The 25,762-nt window shown below is 36.6% G+C and overlaps 1 protein-coding gene across 8 annotated transcripts in view; it reads right to left on the bottom strand.

The window, feature by feature from the left end:
• DYRK1A (dual specificity tyrosine phosphorylation regulated kinase 1A) overlaps positions 1–25,762 on the bottom strand; it is a 141,959-nt gene that overhangs the window by 75,749 nt on the left and 40,448 nt on the right. For 6 of the 8 annotated variants that reach the window (XM_060150925.1, XM_060150929.1, XM_060150931.1 and 3 more), the window contains exon 2: positions 15,393–15,478. The exons of 1 other annotated variant lie outside the window; for it this stretch is intronic. In XM_060150925.1, the coding sequence (XP_060006908.1) occupies positions 15,393–15,422 (30 nt within the window). In that variant the 5' untranslated portion in view covers positions 15,423–15,478. Of the gene's footprint in view, positions 1–13,903; positions 13,972–15,392; positions 15,479–25,762 lie in introns of those variants that run through there. One more of the 8 variants, XM_060150930.1, reaches the window with a different exon arrangement.

Here is a 25,762-nt window from a genome sequence, read left to right as displayed (position 1 = left end):
CCTTGTTCCATAAACAAACTATACTTTTAGAAAAATAGTGCAAAAGATCCTACAGATGAAAATCAAAGCCCTCCCAAATAATCTTCTAACAGTATCTATAAATAATCAATATATCCGTGGGGTACCAGTAAGTCTCATGGTTTGCTGTTCATATGAAAACATATTTAAATATAAATGTTCAAAAAAGATTAGCTCAGAATCATTCTCCATGCCATCATATGATAAAAGCATCTATTAACCAAGGCTTACTTAAGAAAGGGTTGAAAATCACTAACCCAAAGCATTTAATCCATTCCTGAAAGACGCAATCTCATTTCACTTCAAACTTTAGATATCATTTGTGTGTTTTTTAAACACTTGGAACCCTTTACAAGCCTCCTTTAATTCCTAAAGACAAGGGCAAAGAAGATTTTTAAGCCAATTTCATTCATACTCTTGCTCTTGCCCATGAATCTTTAATATCTTGGTCATTTCTCCCAGGTTCAAGTTTTTCTTACTTCCATCACATTGATTAAGTGATCTTAATCCAGCCTGTCTTCCAATCTACAGCAGTTAAAAAAAAAAAGCATTTTCCATATAAACAAAGGCTGTTTCCTGGCCCACCTCTTTTTTTTTTTTTTTTGGCCCACCTCTTAAACACTTTTCATAGGACAAAATTTTCCCATCCTTGAAGAAGAAAAAAAAATTAAAACCTTGGATTCTTATTTTCCTTTGGGGCCTAGAGACACAAGGAAATATCATCTGTCTGGTGACAGATGCTCTAGGATAAAACATCCTGAATTTAAATGTTGTTTAGTTATCAGCAGTTCTTTTAAAAGTTACTTAAATTGTGGAGTTTAGGAAAACGTCAATGACTACTACTTTTAGAATCAGAAATTAAACATTTAAAATGTTTAAAATTAGTTAACTCACTAAATTAGAATCTTCATTATATAAAATATGTATTTTAAAATTCCTAGTAAAGAAAATGGTAAGTTTTCTAAGTATACAATTAATCATTAACTTTTTAAAAATATAGTATTCCAATTATGTTTTCTCCCCTATATTTTAAGAAACATATTTAGAATATGTAACTAGTAACTTCTCATCTGCAATTAATGATGTTCAAGACATATATCCTCTCAATGTGTAAGAGACCATTATTATGCCACGTAACAAATCATCCAAGATTATCTCAAATGACAAATCACACCATACCAACAATTCTGCATTTTAGGAAGAAATACAATGTAGCTTTATAGTTTTGAAAAATGGCAAGTATTTTCCTTTTTTAATTTGAAGCCATCTAATCTGGAAAAATATTCAAAAATTTTTGAGCAACTACTGTGGTCAAGTTTGTAATGCCTCATTCTATAAAGTGAGGCTGCCACCATATTGTTTAGCTGGACATCCTTTACAAAAGATTAAGTCCAGGGCTTCCCTGGTGGCGCAGTGGTTGAGAGTCCACCTGCCGATGCAGGGGACACGGGTTCATGCCCCGGTCCAGGAAGATCCCACATGCCGCGGAGCGGCTAGGCCCGTGAGCCATGGCTGCTGAGCCTGCGCGTCCGGAGCCTGTGCTCCGCAACGGGAGAGGCCACAACAGTGAGAGCCCCGCGTACTGCAAAAAAAAAAAAAAAATTAAGTCCAGTAGATTCTCTCCAACTTAAGAGCAATCCTGATGCTTTTTTCCCCTCCTTCTCACGAGTCTGCTTGTAAAAATAGAAGGTAGGGCTTCCCTGGTGGCGCAGTGGTTGAGAGTCCGCCTGCCGATGCAGGGGACACGGGTTCGTGCCCCGGTCCGGGAAGATCCCACATGCCGCGGAGTGACTAGGCTCGTGAGCCATGGCCGCTGAGCCTGCGCGTCCGGAGCCTGTGCTCCACAACAGGAGAGGCCCGCGTACAGAAAAAAAAAAAAAAAAAAAAAAAAGAAGGTAAACTGTTATTTAAATCTGGATTATAGACATAAATTTTTAAATCTTGGACTATTCTCTACTCTTGTGGATCAACTAATTCACATTTTGGAAATGGCCCCATCTGCATCCTCCTTCCCCTCCCAAACCAAAAAAGGCACCAAAACATTATGAATACTCACTGTTGTATATTAAATATACTTTTACTCCCTCATCAGGTATCATGGAAATATAAAAATCTGATCAAGCCTTTATTTAGCTAAATGTTATCATAATCAATGCACATTGCCAAAACAAACAACAAAAAAAGATTCTTGCAAATTAACTTTGGGGTTAAAATCTTTCTTTGTATTGTGCTTATCAAGACAATAAAATATAGTAAGTTTCATCTTTCTTAACCATCTTCACCTATACATTAAGTATTTTCTTATCAATTCCCATGTCATATGAAAACAGGTGGACAGATTTAATACATTTAGGGGTTATATTCAGTTTGACTTTAAAAATGACCAGTATGAAAATTTCACTTTCAAGATGGTTGTGTTCAAAGCACCTGAGATAAGCAGACATCCTCCCAAGCAGCGGTAACAAGGAGAGGCCACGTGGAGGTAATGGACAAAACATGGACAAAGAAAACAGTGCTTCCAAACAGAACCCAAACCAAAAGTCACAAAGGCAGAAACTGAAGTACAGGTATTGACTCTCAAGAGAGCTATTTCTCACATGGGCAACTTTAATTGCTATACTACAGGTGGGTAGTAGAAGGAAAGTTTTACTGAGACCACGAATGCCACCTAGTTCTTAATATTTACTACCAGAACTCACTAGTAAATAGAGAACCAAGAACAGCGAGAATTGGAGTAATGCTTGAAAAATCCTTGAAGACTACCAGCAAGAGAAGGAACCGACGCCACACCCAGAAGCTCAGTTTCCTAAATTGAGGGTGGAAGGTGCTTTTAAAAAGAAAATCTACAGCACTAGATAGACTAATAAGCATACCGGTTCATATGCTCCATGATATCCACCAACACAGCAGTCAAGAGTCACAAAAATAAAATCAATTCATTGAAGCATGGGATGGAGAAATACCAGTGAGCCAAAGGTTCTGACAGACTTCTTCAAGATAAAAGGCCAACAGGATCATACCAATATCCAAAGAGTATCAGAAAGACCCAGAGCTGAAAGCTGACACCAAGAACCACAGCAAAAGTGGCAGGTGCCATTCTGAGTGGAAAAGGAAAACTGGAGGAGAAGGATGGGCAGAAGTGGGCTTGATTACCAGACAACTACCTGCTGCGTGGTCAGCCTGTCCCAACAGCTCCAAGAAGTGTCTACCACACAGTCAACACACTGAGACTCAGACACTCAAACACAGATGAACAGTCACCCCCAGGCTGAGGCCAAAGAAATGCCCCAGAAGACACTAAGCCACCTGCCTAGGAAGGGCTAGACAGGAGCAGCACAACTCCGTACTGCTCACTGTGGTCCCCCACCCTGGAAATGAAAGTATGAGAAACCTCTTGCCAGGACCCCAATTCACAGCCACTGAACTGAGGTCATCCGTCCAGTGTCTCACCACAAACGCCAAATCTGCACTCGTCCTGCCACTTGGGAGAAAAGATAATGGCAGAGGGAGTTCAGGTTCTTGAGTTGGGCAATAGGGGTTACAAATATTTTTTTATTAAAATGAAAATTACAATTACTCTGCATCTGAGATTTTTTTAAATTTTTTTCCTAGTGAAAACTGAATGCACATCATACAATTAAATCATTTTTAAAAATCATCATGACATTGCACTACACCTCCAATCTTTGTTAACATTTCTTCTGTGAGTGGAAGGAGCTCAGTGACATCGTATTACATCTCCCTCTCTACAGGTTCTAATACACTATGTGGTTTTTCCAGTATAGCTTTTTCTGTTTTTAATTTTCAACAGAATCTCAAGACAAAATCATGGAACTCAATTGCAGTTAAAGAAAGATATCTAAGTGTATATTCTTATATACAATGTAAAAGTCATTGTCTGTGAGGTAAAAAGAAAGGGTACTAAAGCCCTCATTTTATATCTTGGGAAAACAAGAGAAACTGTCTAAAACTGACAGGTCAAGAAAGAGAGGTTTAAATCAATTTTATAAAATTTTACTAATAACAGAAAAACTTTAAAATAGTAATAGAAATTGGGAGAAAGAAAGGTAGCATAGAGAGCTATTTGATTTCCTCTTTCTGGGACGACAGCCATTAGTTTCTTAAATAATAAAATAGGTCTATTACTCTATTTAAAGTGATGTAAGTAACCAAAGGAAGAATTTAAAAACTGAAGATTAAAAGGCATTTTACCACTAAGGAGTGAGAATGAGGAAAAGGAAAACTGATATTTCATTTTTTACTTCCAGAATTGATTAAGGTTTATTAACATAAGCCCATAAATTTAGTAATTAATGAGTAATTAATGCTTAATATAGAAGTACAAATATGATTTTAACATGTCAGTTAAGCATGGGCTAAAAGATACTACTACTAGTAGGGGAAAAAAAGGTTGGTTGTAACCAGGAGGTTATAGAAAAGGCAAGCATTCAACAGATTTTTTTTAGCTTTTATAACTTTATACAAAGCAGACCTAGGTTTCTATTAACAAGATAAATATTTACATTTTCAAGTGTCTGCTTTGTGAGTACTTGATCCCATGTATATTTTGTGGACAGTGTGTAAAAATGGAAGTAAACTTATATGCGCATCTCTCTAATCTCTAACATAGATCCATTTAATAATATGGACCTCTACACTTTTTAATAAGACTAGTGTTTAAAGGACACCCCAGGCCTCAACCAAACTAAGGAGGGACCAGTAAATAGTAGCCTGATGTCAAACGAAAAGGGAGAAAAAGCACTTAGAAGTGCAATCTTAAATTATACCTTTGGAGTAGCTGATCTACATTGTCAAAACCTTTAGCATTAACTTTTTACATCAGCTTTTTTACTTTGGGTTTTCCTTTTAAAGGATTTTACTGCTCAAAATAAACCAAAATTTATTCAAAAAGCCTTTTAAATAATGGCCAAGTCTATCCATTTTCTAAAACTACAAAAACCAAACTCCATCAAATTATTCCTACACTCAAAACAAATATTTCATTTCACTTGAATCTACAATTCAAATCCCTGTCGATAACATACATTCTTCACCCCTCATATTTGCTTGTGTAAGAACACATGTTCCTTTTTAAAGCAGTAATTACTTCCACAGACTTTCCAGAAAAGCTAATACAGATAAGCTTATTGTATCTTATCAAAACCAAAGAGTAAATTATTTATGAAGCCCTTGGGAATCCCTGTAAAAGAGGATATACAATACACAAAATAAAAGGTCACCACCACCAACAGATTGTTAATGGGTTTATTCTCATTTGTTCAACAAATATTTGAGAATCGATTATGTTCCAGGCATTGACACTAATAAATAAGACCTAGTCCCTCCATACAAAAACTTAGAGCTACTGGATAAAATAATACTATGAATTAAATTAAAACACAAATATGAACTGCAAAATTATGAGAAGTAAGTAACAAAGCAGAAATATACTGGTTAAGAGTTGGGAGTCAAGCTCCTGGGTTTGCATCCAAGCTCCATCCCTGACTAGCTGTGTGACCTGGGGCAGGCTACCTAACTTCTGGCTGGGTTAATCATCATACCTATCTGAGAGTAATCATCAAGAAAAAAATGAGTTAATAAATGTAAATCATTTAGAATGGTTCCTGGCATATATATCATCAGAGTCAGTGAGGAACTCTTAGAAAATGAAATTTTAAAAAAAAATACTCAAGAGAAATATCAGCAAAAAATATTAAAAGGAAATTCACAGAACATATAAAAACATATTCAATCTCACTATATTCAAATAAATGCAAATTAAAATATTAAGTTATGTTTTGTCTATTAAATTGGAATATTTTTAAATACTCAGAATTCTAGAATGTGGTAAAATTCTGCTGTGTAGCTGGGGAAAGCATAAACTGTCCCTTAAAAGGACATTTGAAAATATGTATCTTAAAAATGAACATATCCTTGGGGCTTCCCCGGTGGCGCAGTGGTTAAGAATCTGACTGCCAATGCAGGGGACACGGGTTTGAGCCCTGGTCTGGGATGATCCCACATGCCGCGGAGCAACTAAGCCCTTGTGCCACTACTGAGCCTGCGCTCTAGAGCCGGCGAGCCACAACTACTGAGCCCGCGTGCTGCAACTACTGAAGCCCGCACGCCTAGAGCCCATGCTCCACAAGAGAAGCCACCGCAATGAGAAGCCCACGCACCACAATGAAGAGTAGCCCCTGCTCACCGCAACTAGAGATAGCTGGCGCACAGCAATGAACACCCAACACAGCCAAAAATAAAAATTTTTTTTAAAAGTACATATCCTTTAACTCAATAAATGCAAGTTCTAGGAACTGGACCTAAGGCAATAAATCAAACATGAACACAAGGACTACCACAGTAACATTCACTTAAACATGAACTAATTAGCAACAATGGGGAATAGTTATCTGATTTGTAAAATACTAATTACTCATTAAAAATGATGCTATAAAAGAATATTGATGGAGAAATGTTTAAATTTTAAAAGAAGACTAAAAAAAGTAAGTAAAATGTGACCCCATTTTGTTTCTTCAATACTGTTTGAAGGAGCCACATGTACATAAGGTATAACAGGCAAAAATATATCAACTAAAAAAATACAGTGATATTCTGATTATTTGGATTACTGCTGATTTTTATTTTCTTCTTTACAGAAGTTCTATTTGAACTTGAATTATTTTTAATTAAAAATATACAAACTTGGGCTTCCCTGGTAGCTCAGTAGTTAAGAATCTGCCTGCCAATGCAGGGGACACAGGTTCGAGCCCCGGTCCGGGAAGGTCCCACGTGCCACAGAGCAACTAAGCCCGCGTGCCACAACTACTGAAGCCGGCGTGCCTAGAGCCCATACTCCGCAACAAGAGAAGCCACTGCAATGAGAAGCCCATGCACCAAAACAAAGAGTAGCCCCTGCTTGCCGCAACCAGAGAAAAGCCCGCACGCAGCAACAAAAACCCAATGCAGCCAAAAATCATTAATTAATGAATTATATATATATACACACACACACACAAACTGGACTGTGGTGGTAATAGCTGCACAACTGTATAAATTCACTCAAAACTCAAACTTACTCCTAAGATGAATTTTATGATATGTAATTTGTGTCAGAGAATATTTACACACACAAATACACACATACTTTACTTCTATAAAAGGTGAGGGATAGGAAAAAAGTCCTTGCCCTCAAAGAGAGAAAAAAACTACATTTTGTGTTTTACTGAATGGGGAAGAGGGAAAACTAAAGTATTTCAGATCTCTTTCGACAATAAATTTTCGTTATAACAAAATCTTTTTCAACTAGATTCATGTAAAAATGGATGTTAGATAATCATGTCAAGTATATCACTATGAAAAAACAAAATGTTATTAGCTTTTCAGGTAACTTGGTTCCCAGAAAAAAACCCTTTGCCCCTATTACATTTTTTCCCTATCTACCCTGCTCCTGCAAATAAATCCTTTCTGAATAATTCCAATAAGTAGGAAAAAAATCAGCATTAATTCCAATGCCTAATAAAACAGTCCTTCAACACAAATTTTAAATTATGTAAATGAGATGAATTTGAATTAACTGTAAGTCTGATAAAATTTGAGACATTAAACATGTAATTTGAGAAGACAGGCCAAATTCTCAAATAAGGGGGAAATTTAAGAAAATGCAAAACCTAAATACTCATAAATAGTATGGTAATAACAACTGAGAGGAGAGAGAATAATAATAATTAAAATAGAGCACATCTATCAGGCATGTGCTCGGACTACATTGTGAGGTTTTATTACCATTATTATGCCTCCTATTCCCCATATGAAGAAAGTGAGATTTGGAACTTTGTATTTTGTTCTCATGGTTACCCAAATCCCTTCTATTTTCCTTTCTTTTCACTATGTGTCTAGGGGTGAAAGAGTATGACCTACTGATTCCCCTACTTAGAATACCACTGAAACTTAATTAGTAACTTTTCCCCCCTCCCCTCCCTCTTCTCCAACTTGAAGTAATATGCTTTTATTTCCCATTAGTAACAATGAAGCAATCAGAAACTTTATTCTACCTTTTTTTGTTGTTGTTTGTACTGTATCTTCATTGCAGAGAATCTAGCCATTACACATTACACTCACTCATAAGCATCCTTTAAGTTCCACAAGTACCTATTTAAAGCTCCCCTTATATCAACGTCCCTGCAATCTCTCTGGGTGCCGAAGTTTAGTCTCTGGTAGATTCCTTAAGAAGTGCTCAAAGAAAGAACAGCCTCCAAATTCATACTCACGTTCATAATATTTTCTCTGCTGTCTTTATACTTCAGTCAATTTAGCTAGGTATAAAACTCGTGGCTCTTATTTCCTTTCCTTGTGAATATGAGATGCTACTCCATTGCTTCCAGAATAAAGCAATGCTATCAAAATCAGATGATCTAATATTCTTCCTTTAAAGAACTGGGTCTTTACCTAGATACCCCGAAGAATTTTCAATAATGTTTAAAGAATATGTCTACATGTTGGTTGTTTCTGTATCGATTTATCCAAGTATACAACATACCCTTTTCAAATGTAGTGGCAACACTTTTTTTTAATTTCAGGAAATTTACTTGAGTTATTATTATTAAAACTTATTAAGTTTCATTGCTTTGGTTCCTCTTCAGAGACTCTTATTATTTGTATGTTGAAACTTCTTGCCTCTCTTTAGTAAATGTCACTTTCTCCAGAATGATTCTTTTTCTTTAATTCTTTTTTATCAGAAATTTTTTTCTTCTATTTATCTTCTGTTTCTCCGAAGAAATTTTCTACTATTTTTTCACTCTTGTGTCCTTCTAGTTTAGACTTCATTTTTTAAATGATTTTTTCTTTTATTTCTCTTTCCTTAGCTATCACCACATTTCTAACATTTCCTTATTCAGATTTATGTTGCTCTTCCATATTTGTACCATTTCCTAAATTTCTCTGAGTTCATTTAGAAACATTAGATTATATTTTTCATTTGTTTCATTAACATTTCTTTCTAGTAATATGTTTTCACTGTCTGCAGCAATATTATTCTCTCCTTATTCCTTTCTTCTTACAAAAGCTCTGTGGGGAATTTGACTGTGATCCTAGTCAGTTGCTCTATTTCATGTAAAATAAAAAACTTTTAGGAAACTGGAATAGCTTTTCCGGTTTCAATAAGAGTCCTTTTCTGTTTTCATGAAGAAGAAATGAAGGACACTGAAATATAGTTTCATGAATGAGGTCTCCTGTACTTTCACCTTCCCCCAACTTTATATGTCCTTTTTTCCCTTTTCCCCACTGTCTTCATCCTCCTTAATTTGGATTCTATTACCAGCAGCGTCTCCTTAGTGCAGGACTTTGACCAGCAAGGGAACTTCAACTGGTAAGTTTTGAAAATTCATAGAGACCAGATGGATCTAACCCACAGAATTCACTGTGGGCCCCTGGTATCCTGAGAACTCAAAAACATCTCTTAATTTTAGCTTCTGTTCTCCAACTTGCCTGCCACACTTTCCAGGGACTTTTTATTAGCTAGCCTGGGCGGCTTCTCCTGTTCTCAGGTCCATCAGATTCCTGCTGCTCCCTTCTGCATCTTTCTGTACAAATGCTGACACCATGCAGGTCTTGTAGTTATTGGAGATTTGTCCCCACCTACTTCTATTAGGGTTTGTAGTGATACTGTTCACCTAGTCTTATAGAAAGTGTCCATGAATTTTTGGTTTTGCTGTGCTGGTTACTCTGTTTTTAGGGAAAACTACGAAGATTCAAAAAACTATGCCCTGCTGTCATCTTCCCAGAACTCAAACGTTCTTTTGGAGGTACATTTAGTAAGTTCCTAAAATCTAAAATAATGAATATGAATCTATTTGCTTTCGCCTAGGCCTTGAATAAAGGCACTAGGGTCTAAGAAATTCAACTTTACAACATGGCTAACCTCAGGTTTCCCATCATCTTCTCTATAAATATCGTACGTTTTCTTATGAGATATATATATGATATAATCATTATTAATTGCTTTCACTTGGAAATCAGAAACTTAATAAAATATGAAACATAAAAGGATAAGGAAATGGAAAATAATGCAGAACTCTTAAAACTGTTTGAAGAAATTTATTAAAGCAGACATTCAGAGTAAAATATTTTTAGGCATTAGTAGAATGACAAAAAGTGGTTTTTTTCTAAGTGTTCGTTGAGCACTTTCTATGTCACAGGAACCCTGCGAGACACACACAGCAAAGACAAACAGGATAAGCCATGGTCCTCTGACTTTGAGAATCAGACTAGCTGGGACCAAAAAAACTGGTAAGCAAACATGTGCAAATGCCATAAAAGCATTAAATACAACCATTTGCTAGAAAGAATCCTGGGAGGAGAATATTTACTGAACTATATTAGTTTTGTCACTTTATACATTTCTGAAGCAACTGAACTTTTTCCTCCATTGAGTACACACTATCACTTTTATATTTTCTAAAACAGAAGATTCTTCTTTTTGCCAGCTGAATTAGAAACTTGTTTTTAATTATAATACTCAATGCTCACAAATGTATATTAAAAGACCAACATTCATCTAATGCTAGTGAGTATAAACTGGTACATATTACCAAACACCATTCTAAAAGTCTGTATGAAGGGCCTTAAAATTTTCCAAGCCCTATGACCTAATACTTACGCTCATAGGAATAAATTACAAGGAAATAATTTAATATACAACCCAACACTCATGCACAGATGTCAGTACTTTAAAAAAAAGTGAAAAGGAAAAATTAAAAAAAAATGTCTAATAAGAGAGAAACCTAACTCAACTAGGAAATGAGCATACAAAGAAAGGGTTTCAACTCAGCATACTTTAAAATAAATTTCTAAAATAATTCACCTGCAAAAAGTTATAGTTCTGAATGCTCTGAATTTGCTCCAAGTTCAAAGTAACAGCAGATCACTATAGTTAGTAAGTTTCTAATGACACAGGGAAATGTTCACAATATAATGCTAGGCAATAAAAGAGAAAATATAAACAACATAAAAATAGATTCTACCCAAGCACACAAACCTGAACAGATATTCAGATGATATTAATTAATCAAAAATGGCATTGCAAACAAAACACTAGAAGGGGAAGTGCCATAGTGCGACGGGCAGTAGAACTCTGGGTATGTTTCCTTCCACTTACCTATATTCTCATAAATTTCCAAATTTTTTCACTGACGCTGTATTACTTGGTAAATACAAGTATTTATCAATTTTTTCTTGGGAGAAAAAATTAAAATCTGAGAGCAAAAATAAATCCACTAGATTTACCATTCACCAAAACCCATCAATTCATTGAATTATTAAGCACAAAATCAGACCGCTCGGGGTTAAGAAATGAATGACAGCTAAAGGAGGGAAAACACTTACAGAAAAAGACCAGATACGCAGGACCACATGAAGAACAAGTCCAAAAGGAAGAAAATGGGCAATACACTCCCAAATATCAAAATGTACATATCCTTTTATTTCCCCCAGTGCACCCTGTACATGAATGGAATTACAGAAGTTGGTTTTATTTAAATATACAGATCTGATTTCTAATTGTTCTGCAATAGTATGCCATACTCTTGTGACCACTGAAGTATATAAACTTTGCCCTACAAAACCCACATTTTAATCTAGAATTAAAACTCTGCCATATCAAATGGTTTTAAGCACTTAAATTCATAGAAATATGGCAGACAATATGAACAAATGAGCGGAATTTAAAATAAATTTCCGGGACTTCCCTGGTGGCGCAGCTGTTAAGAATCCACCTGCCAATGCAGGGCACATGGGTTCGAGCCCTGGTCCGGGAAGATCCCACATGCTGTGGAGCAACTAAGCCCACAACTACTGAGACTGCATTCTACAGCCCACCAGCCAAAACTACTGAGCCCACGTGCCACAACTGCTGAAGCCCACGCACCTAGAGCCCACGCTCTGCAACAAGAGAAGCCACCGCAATGAGAAGCCCACACGCCGCAACAAAGAGTAGCTCCCGCTCGCCGCAACTAGAGAAACCCCGCACGCAGCAACAAAAACCCAACGCAGCCAAAAATAAATAAATAAATTTATATAAAAAAAGAATTGATTTTCAAAATAAATAAACAAATTTCCAATGTTATTCATCCTCACAGAGTTTCAGTTCTGTATGTTCTAGAACTATGTCAAGTTTTAAAACAACTAGCCTATCACTATTGTTAAAAAACAATTTCAGTTGTTAAAGAAGCCCAACAAATAAAGAACAGTATCAACTGCTGTATCCAACAGCTTTTCCCACTAGTGTTCCCTTGGATGTTAACAGGTATAAATAAGAAATAAAAGGAAGGTGAGGTCCTTTTATCAAATAAACTGGAAAAATGCAAACGCCTTTATGTTAATGTCCACAGTGATCTCTGAGGCAGTGCATTTTCCAAATTTAATCTCCTAAGTGATTTCTACATTCTAAATAAACTGAATTTGGTTATAACTTAATTCAAAGCAGTAAAAAGTAGCTCCTAGGTTCCCAAGATGACAGTGTGCTTGGGTAGAACGGTGTCACTCATCGCTAACAGGGATAAATAGGAGAGGAGGGAGTGTGTGCAGGAGAGACATGTAGGAGGCAGTTACATGAGTCTGGAGCTCAGAAGAGAAGAGTGGGACACAAAGGTAGATTTTGACAACATCGGCATGAGGGTATCAGGTGAAGCCATTACTGCAAATGCTATTAACCAGAGAGTGCTTTCTGTTTTTACTCTAGATGGCTTGAATTCAACAGACAAGTGTTTAAGATTTATCATAAACATCCACTGCAAAATTTGTTATATATCTGCCCCCTCTTCCAATTGAAATGTGTTCCTATGTGCTCCTTGATTCTAAGTACAGGGATCCTTACGAGCAGAACACTATTACAGTACCTGGTACAAAGCAAATGTTAGCCAAATAAAATGTTTGGTCATAAATGATTTTTCCCCCAAAATCAAAAAATAATCTAATTTTACCTAATTTACATTCTAACTATATTTTAAAATACGCAAAAATTCCCTCAAATTAAGTTAAGTACAGGAACACCTATATACACACGTACCAGAGATATATTGAAGTTTAACTTTGGTTTGCTGTTCAGTAAAAATCGATTATTAAGCTGTGGCTTTTGAAAGACAGTCAGTCAAAGCATACTTCAATGTCCTTTCTAGCATCCCTGAACCTGCACCTAAAATGAAATGGTATGAGAGAGTAAGGTATCATCACAGCTAACCAACATAAAGTCAGGACCATGAATGCCTGGGGAAACAGTATTCACTTTCAAGTAGGCAAAAGCATTCTAGAAATAACTTTCAATGAAAAAACTCCTTACGAGCTTTTATGTGTTAAAATTCTATCCGTTGAAGAATAAATGTGTGCACAGTAAAACAAGAGCAAACTTCATTAATTAATGATGATTGTGAAAGCTGTTAATTTTACATTCAAAAACAATTATTAACTTTCAAACTGTTGAAAGGGAAATACGCCAACAGCTAATATGTATATTAGAGAGAGTCAGATCTTTCTTCTTGAGTTTTTTCCTTTATAAGCCAGTAAATGTTGGTAATTTTTAAAGACTATGAGGCTGAGTAAGAGACTAGATTATATCATAAATCTAGTATTTGTAATTTTTTTGTGTGTTCTAGCATTCATAAAATTAACTAGATAACCTTTAAAAACTGGATTTACTCTTTAGATATTTCATTTCATCCATAAGCCTTTCAAGAAAAAGAGTTATTTAGAAACTCTTCATATCTTATGAAGGTAAACTAGAAATAAAATAGCAACTTTGCCACCTCAAAATTTCTTAAGGGAAAATCTCCAAAATCATTAATATTCATGGATAAATCTATGAGATACCCCCAAAATACTTTGTTCCTCTACTGACCTCAGGCGAAAGGGAGCATCTACTTGGTATAGCCAATGTGCAGTATAGTGCCCAAGGAGCAATCCGGGAGCTGACAGTGCTGAGCAACTGTTCCTGCACCAAAAGGTCAAACGTATAAAATCTGACAACAAAATTTTCATAAAATTCTATAATTTTTTCTGTAAATATTCCTATTTATTCCTCTATGACACTGACATTCAGCCTCAGCATCATGTTGCTTTTGTCAGCCACTCAGCCAGCATGTGTACATGGTGTACCTCTAATACGTACAGGCAAATATACATGTGTACCCGAGAGACAGATTACAGAGATAATTACTCAAACACCTTTTACTCAAAAAAGAATTATCATCAGATTCTTTGAGTCCCTCATGAATGTAAAGTATGATTTGATCTATAATTAAATTTAATATATATTCAAGCACATTTCTTCATACAAAATGGCACACCTGAGACATTGTTTTTTAAAATCCCGAGCTGAAGTCAAAAAATGGTAATTTTTTTTCTTTAGAAAACAAAGATCACCCAAATAAAAAGCAATCACAAAATCCTTAACACCTTCACCAATAACGTAATTAAGCATCTATCCAAGATTTATGTGGTTACTTCTTTTCCAGTTAAAGATCACTCTTTTAAACAGTTTATAAATCAAATAAGACTATCTCTGACCAGGCCTGCAAATATAAGCCACTTGGTTCAACAAAATACCTCCTAATCGGCCTGATTTAAGAACATTCAAGTTTAAAAGTTAGTTAACACTTCATCCATTAGCTACACTACATTTTCAAGAGCCCAAACACAGCCACAGATGGAACAAGCCTCCATTTTTCCATGTATAAGATCACCTCAAATAATTATAAAGCAATCAAAAATATTCTTTCAAAAATGCCTTCTATACTGCTTCTCTTGTATAAATACAAATGACAAAAGGATAAACGGGAAGGAGAAAAGGAAGAAAGAAAGGAGAAAGAGAGGAATGAAGGAAGGGATGGAGAGGCAGGAAAGAAAAAACAAAATCCCAGACCATATTTTTTAAGGAATCATACATATGGGTATAATATCCTTAACTGAATTATCAGAGACTTAAGACACACTACTAACATCTACTCCTTATGCCTTTAAAAAATCTGCTCTCTTCTAACAGGGATCTGGGGGAACATGCATTCAACCATAAAGGTGAATATTTTATTTATTTTTAACAGAAATACTTCAATTCTCGCCAAAGTATTAGCCAACACCCTTTTTGAAAAGGTCAAGTACTAGCAATCACTATGCTGTATTTGTATTAATAACACTACCTGTCACTGATTATCAAACTGATTCCCAAAGTCAAGTTTAATAAATATCCCAACTATCTTTGCATTTATTGATCTAAATAATTCTCCCCACTAATGCTGTTTATCAGAAAGCTCCCGCATTCAAAATATACCACCAGTTCCCACATTCTCTCAGACAGCCACAGTTTTACTGTATTTCAAAACTTGAGTCACCTGTATGCATCGTCTTCTTTCAAGTCTCATATCATCCTGATGGGGTGGGGGAAGGGAGGGAAGAGTCCAGCAGCAAAACTATAACACTGTGTGAAGAAAAACAGATTATGATAAGAGATAAGGATGCAAGACAATTACCCCTAATTGAGGAACATCTAATGTAAATACAATCCCCAAAACATAGAGATAAAATTACTGCAAATTCATTTCCTCACATTTATTTAAGTTTACTCGAAAATAATTTTCATTAATGAAAAGCAATTATATATAAAATATAAAATATTTAATTGTCAGGGAGAAAAACAGTTTTAAAATCTGACTACTACCAACAAAAATTTCACACATTTCTAGGGATGAAATAAACTGTCAATATTACACTGTTCTATGTAATTTTATCTGAATAAAAAACATCTACATTTTGTAATCTACATCAATTCACAAATCAGTAAATGTGAATTCACTTTTCACCATGGCTTACTATCAGAGGTAATGAAACTTACTCTGTAGGAACGATCACATCAATCTACCAATGTTACTGGTAAATTAAGTTCTGAGACACTGCTCACCAACTGTTCCCCTAAGCCCACAAGCCCTCTTTTGCTCTAGGAGTGGCTTCTTGTACTTACTGTAATTCTTTCACTTTACTTCCTACTTATTACTTCCACTGCTATTTTATGATTGGCCAGCAAATTCCATGACTGATGGGAAAGAAAAGCAACCTGGTAGCTATTGTCAACTGAGAGCACGTGATGACAGACAAGACAAAGACAAGCACAGGCTGAAACCTAACTTATAAATGAGTCTGGTCTAAAAATCTATTTTTCAAATTGATGCTGTGGAAGTAAGTATTATTCCTAATGAAACAATGTTGCTTATGTTGGCCAAGTTCCCAGACTAGCCAAAAGACATCTATTGAACCCAAAAGATAATTACACCAGCCATGGGCACTGGGGACCCTGCAGAAGAAACATAGAAACTTAACCAATTCTAGATCCTCTCTTTATCCAGACAAATTCTGAAATAGGTTGTTTTCCTTTGTTAGCACTCTCTCAACTCCTGATGCCTGTAATTCCCTAAATTTTACATTATGACATTCCAATCATCCTGCTAATAACAACGCTTTCCCCTAAGTATGTTCCTAAATTACCACCCAAAGCTCCTACTGCCTCAGTGTAGTTCATTTCAGGTATGTGATAGGAAGAAATCAACAGGGCTGAAATAATTCACTTTAATATTTGCAGTTTTCAACAAGGATGCTAGCTAGTTAGCCCAAATAAACCCCTAAATGATAGAATTCTAACAGTGTTGCAAAATAATGTTAAAAACTACTGAGATAGTTTGAGGAAAAACATTTTTATGCAAGTGGGTCATAATATGGATTTGACTATTTATTGCCACCAAATATTTCTGCTTTTCACTTATTTCTGCTTCTACTTACTTTTGAACCCCAGAAGTTCTTTAAAAGCTCAAATTCTGTACTCCAAATAGCAGCAACTGAAAGAGCAGCTCAGGGAAGGGGTTTACATGTATGAATTACTTGTAAATTAGGAACTACCTGTGTCTGAAATCATTCCCTGGATTCCAGATTCCATTCCTGAAGAACCACTTTTCCAGCTTAGATGCTGCTGTGGTATCAAGGAAAACCCTAGGCATGTGACCAATTAGTACCCAACTTGGGGGAAAGGCGATATGGACAGATAAATGGATGAACATTAAAGTAGTGCATCAAAATAGTTTTATTTGCAAAAATAATATTTGAATCATCAAGATTCAAGATTTTTTACTTCAAAGACATAGTTTTCTAATAATTTTTCCCTCATAAATGGTCAGTCTTTACAATTCTAGCATAAACCATGGTAAAGGAAAATGTGAATTTTTAAATCTCTTGCCATGAACTGCACATTTTCAAATCCTTCAGGCTCTTGACTTCACATTCTTCACCTGTAAGATGTCACAATGCTACCTATACCCTGCCAACTTCAATGGTTTCAATAGGAAAAGATGAGTCGGCCAGTGGCACAATGGATAATGCATCTGACTCTGGATTATCAAAATGGTCTCACCCTAAAACTGACATCTTTTAGGAAAAAAATCAACCATTTAATCACACTCATTTGAAGAGCAGCCTTTAGCAAAGGGTAAAGAATTTCTGTAAGTTACAAAATCTGCTGCTGACATATGCAGCAACTAAACCATCATATACTGAGAAATGATAAACTCCTCAAGTCTTGACCTTAGATTACTTTAAATAAAGATTCTAGTGATTATTCCAATATATCCTTCAGGCTGGTCACTTTTCAAAAAATAGATGTGAGTTTTAATGACAATAAGTAAGTAACAGCGAACAACAAATGTACTTTGCAATTATAGATACAATTTTCTTTCTAAAGAAGCTTACAAATCCAGACAGTCATATTTTTCTTTTTTTCTGAGAAAAACCTACAGTGATTTTTTTATCTTTCCCCCCACAAATGGAGCCATTCACAAATTATGGAGCAAAATTAGATGCCAACAAAAAGCATCTACTATCCTTACCATAGGAACCTCCCATAGTCCTCAAAATCTTTTACAGTATGTTTTAGCTCACATTTTGCCCAAGGCAATACAATGGTCTATGAACGATCTAGGAACTGAGCTTAAGTGGTTTCTGAAGTTAACTTACAAACCAATTTTTAGTTGTCTGAAAATCACTGCATAAAATTAACCTACAGCACATCTGCAGGGATAACAGAATTTCAACAAGCTGAGTTTACGTGCATGGTATGCTCAGGAAGGTATCAGACTCGGTCTCTTTGTGTCTGTCTCTCTTTCTCAAGAGGGGTGGGGGAGATGAGAGGAGGGTAGAGAGGGTGGGAGGATATCGAGACACCTAATCAAAAGCACTGTCATGCTGAGATTTATAAAATTACTATAAATCTGAAAAAAACTAGAGTGGCAAAACTATGATTGAAATGAATGCATTAGCATGATACGGCAAATCCAGATTAACTGAAGAGTTAAACTAAATGGCAGGTATTAATGTATCTAATGACACAATGTTTTGTACTGAGGCAAAACTAAAAACTGTATCTAGTTTTGTTTTTTTTTTAAATAATTTTATTTATTTATTTTTGACTGTGATGGGTCTTTGTTGCTGTGCGTGGGCTTTCTCTAGTTGCAGCGAGCGGGGGCTACTCTTCGCTGTGGTGCGCGGGCTTCTCGTTGTGGTGGCTTCTCTTATTGCAGAGCCCAGGCTCTAGGCGTGCGGGCTTCAGTAGTTGTAGCACGCGGGCTCAGTAGTTGTGGCTCGCAGGTTCTAGAGCTCAGGCTCAGTATTTGTGGCGCTCGGGCCTATCTGCTCCGCAGCATGTGGGATCTTCCCGGACCTGGGCTTGAACCCATGTCCCCTGCATTGGCTGGCGGTTTCTTAACAACTGAGCTAACAGGGAAGCCCTATATCTAGTTCCAAAATAACTAAAGTAGTAGGGAAGTATCATAAGCAGCCAGTGAAAAAACTCAGTCTGATACAAGCTTCAGAAGTACTGGTAGGTACTATTTTATTTCTTAAGCTGGGTACAAGTATACAGTTGCTTTTTTTATGACCTTTTAATTTTATGTGTTATATCAATATATATTCTCATATATTCACAATTTTAAAAATTTAACCCACATGAAAAAATAAAATATAATGCACAATGAGATTTTAAAGGACAATTCTGATAGTTCAGAAGATGCCAATTAAGAATAAGCTACAAAAAAATAAAAAAATAACAAGCTACAAAACTGAAAACAAAGTTGAGAGAGTGGCATGGACTTATATGTACTCCCAAATGTAAAATAGATAGCTAGTGGGAAGCAGCCGCATAGCACAGGGAGATCAGCTCCGTGCTTTGTGACCACCTAGAGGGGTGGGATAGGGAGCATGGAAGGGAGGCGCAAGAGGGAGGAGATATGGGGATATATGTATATGTACAGCTGATTCACTTTGTTATAAAGCAGAAACTAACACACCATTGTAAAGCAATTATACTCCAATGAAGATGTTAAAAAAAAAATGAAAACGAATTTGAAAGACCTAAAATTTGATTCCATGGATCAAATTACAATGTGATTATCTTAAAATTATACTCTGTGATTAGCTTTCCTTATAAACTTCTGCTCATTTACACTAACAGAGCAAGGAAGTGATAGAAGAAAATGTCTTTTTTCCAGATAATAATTTTAGAAATAGATTTTCAAGAATTATAATAGCCAAAGGAGTCATGGGGGAAATGTTCTGATACCTAACACACAAGGAAAATAAAAAATCTATAACTCTAATTCCCAATAAGATGATCAAATGGCATACACAGAAAAAAGTCCTTTCACTAACTGGGGCTTTCAAGAGAAATCCTAAAAACCAAGAACATTTATGATTTCCCCCAGGATCCCTAAGAAATAGTCACAGTCTTAAAAAAAAAAAAAAAAAGTAAAAAGGCAAAAAGCATTATGATGATATCAAATCGAAATTATGAGTAAAAGTGCAGGGAAAAAGCCATTTGCTATACACCATCAGCTGAGACACTTCACAGACGTTGACACACACCACACACCGTACAAGTAGGCACTGTTATTTCAACGGTGGGGAAATCAAGGGTCAGAGAGATTAACCTGCCTGGCCTATGGGCACAGCTTGAGAACTCTGGTCCCACACCAAAGTTCACTACTTTCCACCACTCCAAGATGCCTCTCATTAGGGATCATTGAAATGGTTAGGAGAAAATTGCAAACCTGCAAGAATCTAGGTGACTTAGTCTGATTTTAGACTCACCACTCTTCTGCCTCAACCATACCAAACATGAAATAAAGCTCATAAGCAGTAAATTAATTTGTATAAAGTATTTCACTTTAGGGGAATGGAAAAGTAACTCTCCTGCAAAGTCAGCCTAGCAGAGAAATTCTGATTACAGCATGTAACAGTTCGTTCTATATTCCCTTTACCAAAAAAAAAAAAACAAAAGAATTAAGGAGACAAGATGAAAAGAGTGTAAAAACCAACAGCAGATAAGTTATTTTTGCACTAAAGCCTCAGGCAAGATAAAAAGAACATGAAGGACTGAAAACCTGGGTCTTGGAATATATGACTCCAATGGCACGGTGGAAGTGGAAGTAGCTGATACATGGGTTTAAGGGGAAGAAGGATGTGATTTCTCATGAAACTGTACATAAAGAACTAACACAACCCTGAGTGAGCACCAGAGAAAAGGTTCAAGAAGACAGAGCTGAGTGGATTAAATAAATATTGTCCCAATTTTTGCTACCTCAAGCACCAAGTTACCTGGCCTCTCCAGGACTATATCTGGGCTAAACTGAGACAAAATTAGGCACTGAGTATTCGTATATGGCAATAAATACAGGAAAACAGGAGGGAAATAACTCATAGGCATTATTACCTGTTACAACACATAACGCATTGACAAATATCTTTTTTAAGACTGGTGGGCAGAGACTGAAAAGTTTCTAGGAGTAAGCTATGACCAAATTAAAGTACGGTACCCTGCCACTAATTCAAAACATACAGAGACTTCCCTGGTGGCGCAGTGGTTAAGACTCCGCCTGCCAATGCAGGGGACACGGGTTCGATCCCTGGTCCGGGAAGATCCCACATGCCACGGAGCAACTAAGCCCGTGCGCCACAACTACTGAGCCTGCGCTCTAGAGCCCACACGCCTAGAGCGCGTGCTCCACAACAAGAGAAGCCACCGCAACAAGAAGCCCACGCGCCGCAATGAAGAGTAGCCCCCGCTCGCCAAAACTAGAGAAAGCCCGTGCACAGCAACAAAGACCCAACACAACCAAGATAAATAAATAATTTATTTTTTAAAAAAACATATAAACTACCAGTGATACTTTATTTTGCTTGCCATCCTTTGTCTCCTTTAGTGAGTGTGAAAACAATGATTTTCACAGGTTTATTTCAACCTTCAAGTCTATCAACCTATCTGCATGTATTCTCTTATACTCCAAGTTCCTCAAACATTAATATTCAGACCACAGCACTTTTCAGGAACCTAACTTCCACTACTGGAGAGTGACTACTACTATATAAAGTAGATACTAGGACATATCCCTGTCATAAGCAGACCTAAGTTCCAGAAGGCTCACTTCTAAGATTTGGTTGAAAGGCAACATTAAGTACTATCTTAGTTATATGTGTAATTAAGCAGACTGAAAATACCAACTTGCCTCTAGCCCACCTCTCTCCTTTAAGGTTCAGGCCCACATTTCTGAGAGTCCAGTGAACGAGCTTGATTTTGTTTCCCACTTATAACTGCATATGAGGTATCTTATATTTAATGTACAAATAAACATTTTCCTTTAATTCACTTAATTCTCATAAATAATTACATAAGTTAAGTAGCACTATTACCCGTTTTACAGGTGAGGAAACTAAGACCCAGAGAGGTGAAGTTGCCCCAAGTCACACAGGACGAATTGTAGAGAGATAAGATTCAAATCTAACCGAACAGACTCCAAAGCCGCTGATCTCAGGTCCCACATTAAACTGAATTTGTCATTTCCCCACTCTTCTCTCTTGATCAAAAAAGACGAGGAATGACCAGGCAGGACAGGAAAAAAATCCACTTCTCCTTCCTGTACTCTCAGTTTTGGTTAACGGGTATCACTACACCCCAATCTCCCAAACTAAAACCCTAATATCATCTAGGACCTCTTTGCTATTGCTTACCCCACATCCAATCCACACAAATTCTTGTGTTGAGAAATTCCCTGGCGGTCCAGTGGTCAGGACTCGGCGTTTTCGCTGCCAGGGCCCAGGTTCGATCCCTGGTTGGGGAACTAAGATCTCACAAGCTTCGAGGCGCGGCCAAAATAAGAAAAGTGAGTTCTGTGAGCTATTCTAGGAAATGAATCAAACCTAAGGAGGAGGTCACAGGAACCTCCAGTTTGTAGCCAGTCAGACGCCCAGGTAACAACCTGGGCTTGTGCTTGGTGTCAGAAGTGGAGGGTCTTACAGGACTGAGCCCTTTACCAGGTAGACAGTGTGAGAATTGGGCTGAATTCTCAGACACCCCGCTGCCATCTGAGAACTGCTTGGTGTGAAAAAGCCCCTCCCCCGTGAAAAACATACACACACACACACACACACACACACACACACACACCCTCACATGCTGGAACTGGGTACAGGAATCCTTTGTAAATAGGAATTAAAAGCAAAGTAATATGAACAAAACAAATTTTTTCAATCTCTTCTGCTGATGCGCTTGCTTCACATCACCTACACATAACATACTCAAACTTTCTATTACTCAAATCGATCCTGCTCATAAGAGGAATTAAAAAGGGGTGGCCCAACGACCTCTAGGTGCTTTGAGAATCAAACAAGGTTGAGACCCAGTGCTCAGTGTCATCCCCCGTTACATTTCCCTCCCTAACCTGACATCTGGGGTGATCTCATGCATGCATGTATTCCAGAAACAAAGCATATCTATCAGACAGAAGACACTTAGGAAGAATATGTTCAATCAATAATAGTCTGCGACCCCTTCTCATAACTAGTTTCTAAGAAATGCAATAAAAAAACTGCTCACTCTTTCCTTTCTGATAGTACCGACTTTTCTAAATAGAATGGTCTAAAGTATTTATATGTATGTGTGTGTTTCTAAAGTATTTTATATACACACAATTTTATTTATAAAGTATATATTATATGTAATTAATTTACATAAGTACATGCACACATATACTTAGTTGATTATGTGTACTTAATACATATAATTATATATAATCTTATGAACCACTGTTTTTTAATTATCCTTGAATTTCAAAAATACAGAAAAACAACAAGATCCAGAAATAATAAAAAAACACACACTATTATTAACAGCTTACATTTTCTTCCAATAAGCCTATTACTAAGAGTAGTAAAATGAGTTTAGTTGCACTTATTTTCCCTGCTAGACTTTTGTGGAACTTAGAGAAATGCTACCTCCTAAAAAATTCTTAAAATGTGTGACCTTGTATTTCAGGGTACCCATCATCCTCCATGTCTCTTTCACCTTTGGCTCCAAACTCAGGTGTTACTCTCCAGTTCCATCGTCTGGCCCCTCCAACTCATTCTTCTATACATCTTCCCCTCTAAAAGAAGTACTTCAAAGATTTACTCTGAACTAGTAATTCCAGACTCTCTTCTCTACCCTGACCGCTCACTCAGTATCTAGTCCAACAGCTGCTGGATGCCGCGTGCAGTGCCACATTACTACCTCAACTCACTATGCCTAAAAGGCATCCTCATCCCTTCCTTACACAGCTCACACTGCCATCTCTACACGTGCCCCCGACACCACAACCATGCTAGTAACTGCTGACTTCTTTAGCTACTCTAAACAGTCTCACTAAATTCTATCGATTTTCAAAATGCCTCATGCCTTTCCATTCTCGTCCACGCCTACTGTTATCACCCTGGTCCATGTCCTTATATCAGTCCCTATTTCACACATATTACAGAGGCCTCCTAAACTAAGCATCTCCTAGGCCAGACAGTATGTCAGAAACAGTACAGGAGGTTGCCAAAACTAGACTGCAGACTCCACCCCAAAAGATCCTGATTCAGGAAGCGTGGAGAAGGACTCAAGAATCTGGTTGTTTTTAAACAAGAACTTCCAGGTTATTCTTGAGCACAGCCGATTTGGGAACTGTTTTACTTAAAGACAGCTCATCCCTTGTCCCATTTCATCACACCTTTAGCTGCCACGCATACATCCCTGAAGCACAGACTTTCAACCTGGATTTAACCCCTCTGTAACTTAGGAACATTAGATCAAATCTTATCGCCCTGAACTCAGAGCTCAGCATGGCATTCTATAAAATGCCACTTAACCTCCTTCTGCATCAATGCTCAAATCATTCCCCCTTCCTAAAACTTGCCCTTTCTTTACCTAAATCCTATCCACTCTTCAAGACCCCCTTAATTCTCCCTCATCCAGCTTAAAGCCACTCCAATCTCTCCTCTGAACTTGCGTTTACTTATCGACCACTATATTTTAGTAATTATTTATGTTATATTCTTACTCAAGTGATAGTATCTACTGCTTGGTGAATCTCAATCTCATATTTCTATTATAGCCTAGGAGATGTTCAATAAGCACGTTAGAATGATAGAATAACAACATGGAAAATACTGTCTTATATAGAAAAAGTGGGCTATAAAGCAGTATGCAAATATATTCATTTTTAAAAAGGAGAGAGTAACTGTGTGCAGAGAAAAAAAAAAAAAGACAGGTTATACACAAAATGCAAATAGTTATCTCCAGAGAGAGGAACTGCAGGAAATTGTTATTCTTATCTTCAGTATTTTTTAAAGTTTCTAAAATGAATGGGCATTTTGTAATGAAACGAAATCTTAAACCTAGAATCTTAAACCTTAAAATCTTAAACTAGGATTTTCTTGATCAATGGCAATTCTGTATAAATGACTGGCATGGGGTATCAGCAGCCATACTGTCACAATCCTAACACATATGACTGATGTGTTAATGTCAACATTTCCCAACCTATATTTCAAATTCTGCTGGCCTCACTAGACTGGATGTTCAACTTTGGGGACCTCTCATTCACAGTCATGCAAATCAGTTACATACACGGGCATGCTATTTTGCTAGCTGCCTGTGTGGAGTTTTATTTGTTTGTTTCTTGTTCTGGTTTGTCCTTTCAATCAAAACTGCAAACTTTAACATAGTAATGCTGCTCTTATGTGGAAATATCCAAAAAGAAACACACAACAGGTAAGAAAACTAGAACTAATATTAAAATAAATCTTAGAAATAAAGGTCTAGTTATACCTTTAAATCGCCATCTTAAGCACCCCTTCCTCCTTATGCAGAATAAAATCCTAAATTTATAGTGAAAATCTACCCATCTCCAAGAATAATTCTCATGATAAACTATACCGAGAATTTTCAATCCTGAATCAAACTGTATGCTAAATTCCTCCATACTAACTTACGTTCATGTTTTTTTATGCACTCTGAAGAAACAGAAAATAACTATACAAAGCCTACAAAACACGCTTCAGATGCACAGAGACTTATTCCTCAGCTTCTTCTCCAGCTGAACATCAAGACACTCAACCTCTCTTCTCAAATTTAATTAGCCAGTCCCAGTCCATTTTTCTTGCTCGAATCTTATGCTTTATTTCTCAATTTATAATCTTCAAATCTATACATGGTATACTTGAACATGAGCTTCAGCAAAACTATTATTCCCATACAATTTTCTTCATGTAACACTGATTCACATTCTGCTTGTAGTCTATTTTGCTTCACATTCAACCTCTTTTAGAAATACATTTCATGATGAAAAATACAAAATTTATATACAAAAGTACATCA

This window comes from Lagenorhynchus albirostris, chromosome 5 (genome assembly GCF_949774975.1).
Source record: "Lagenorhynchus albirostris chromosome 5, mLagAlb1.1, whole genome shotgun sequence".
NCBI lineage: Eukaryota > Metazoa > Chordata > Mammalia > Artiodactyla > Delphinidae > Lagenorhynchus > Lagenorhynchus albirostris.
The sequence above is the reverse complement of the archived record's forward strand: the minus strand, read 5'-3'. Positions and strand labels throughout refer to the sequence as shown.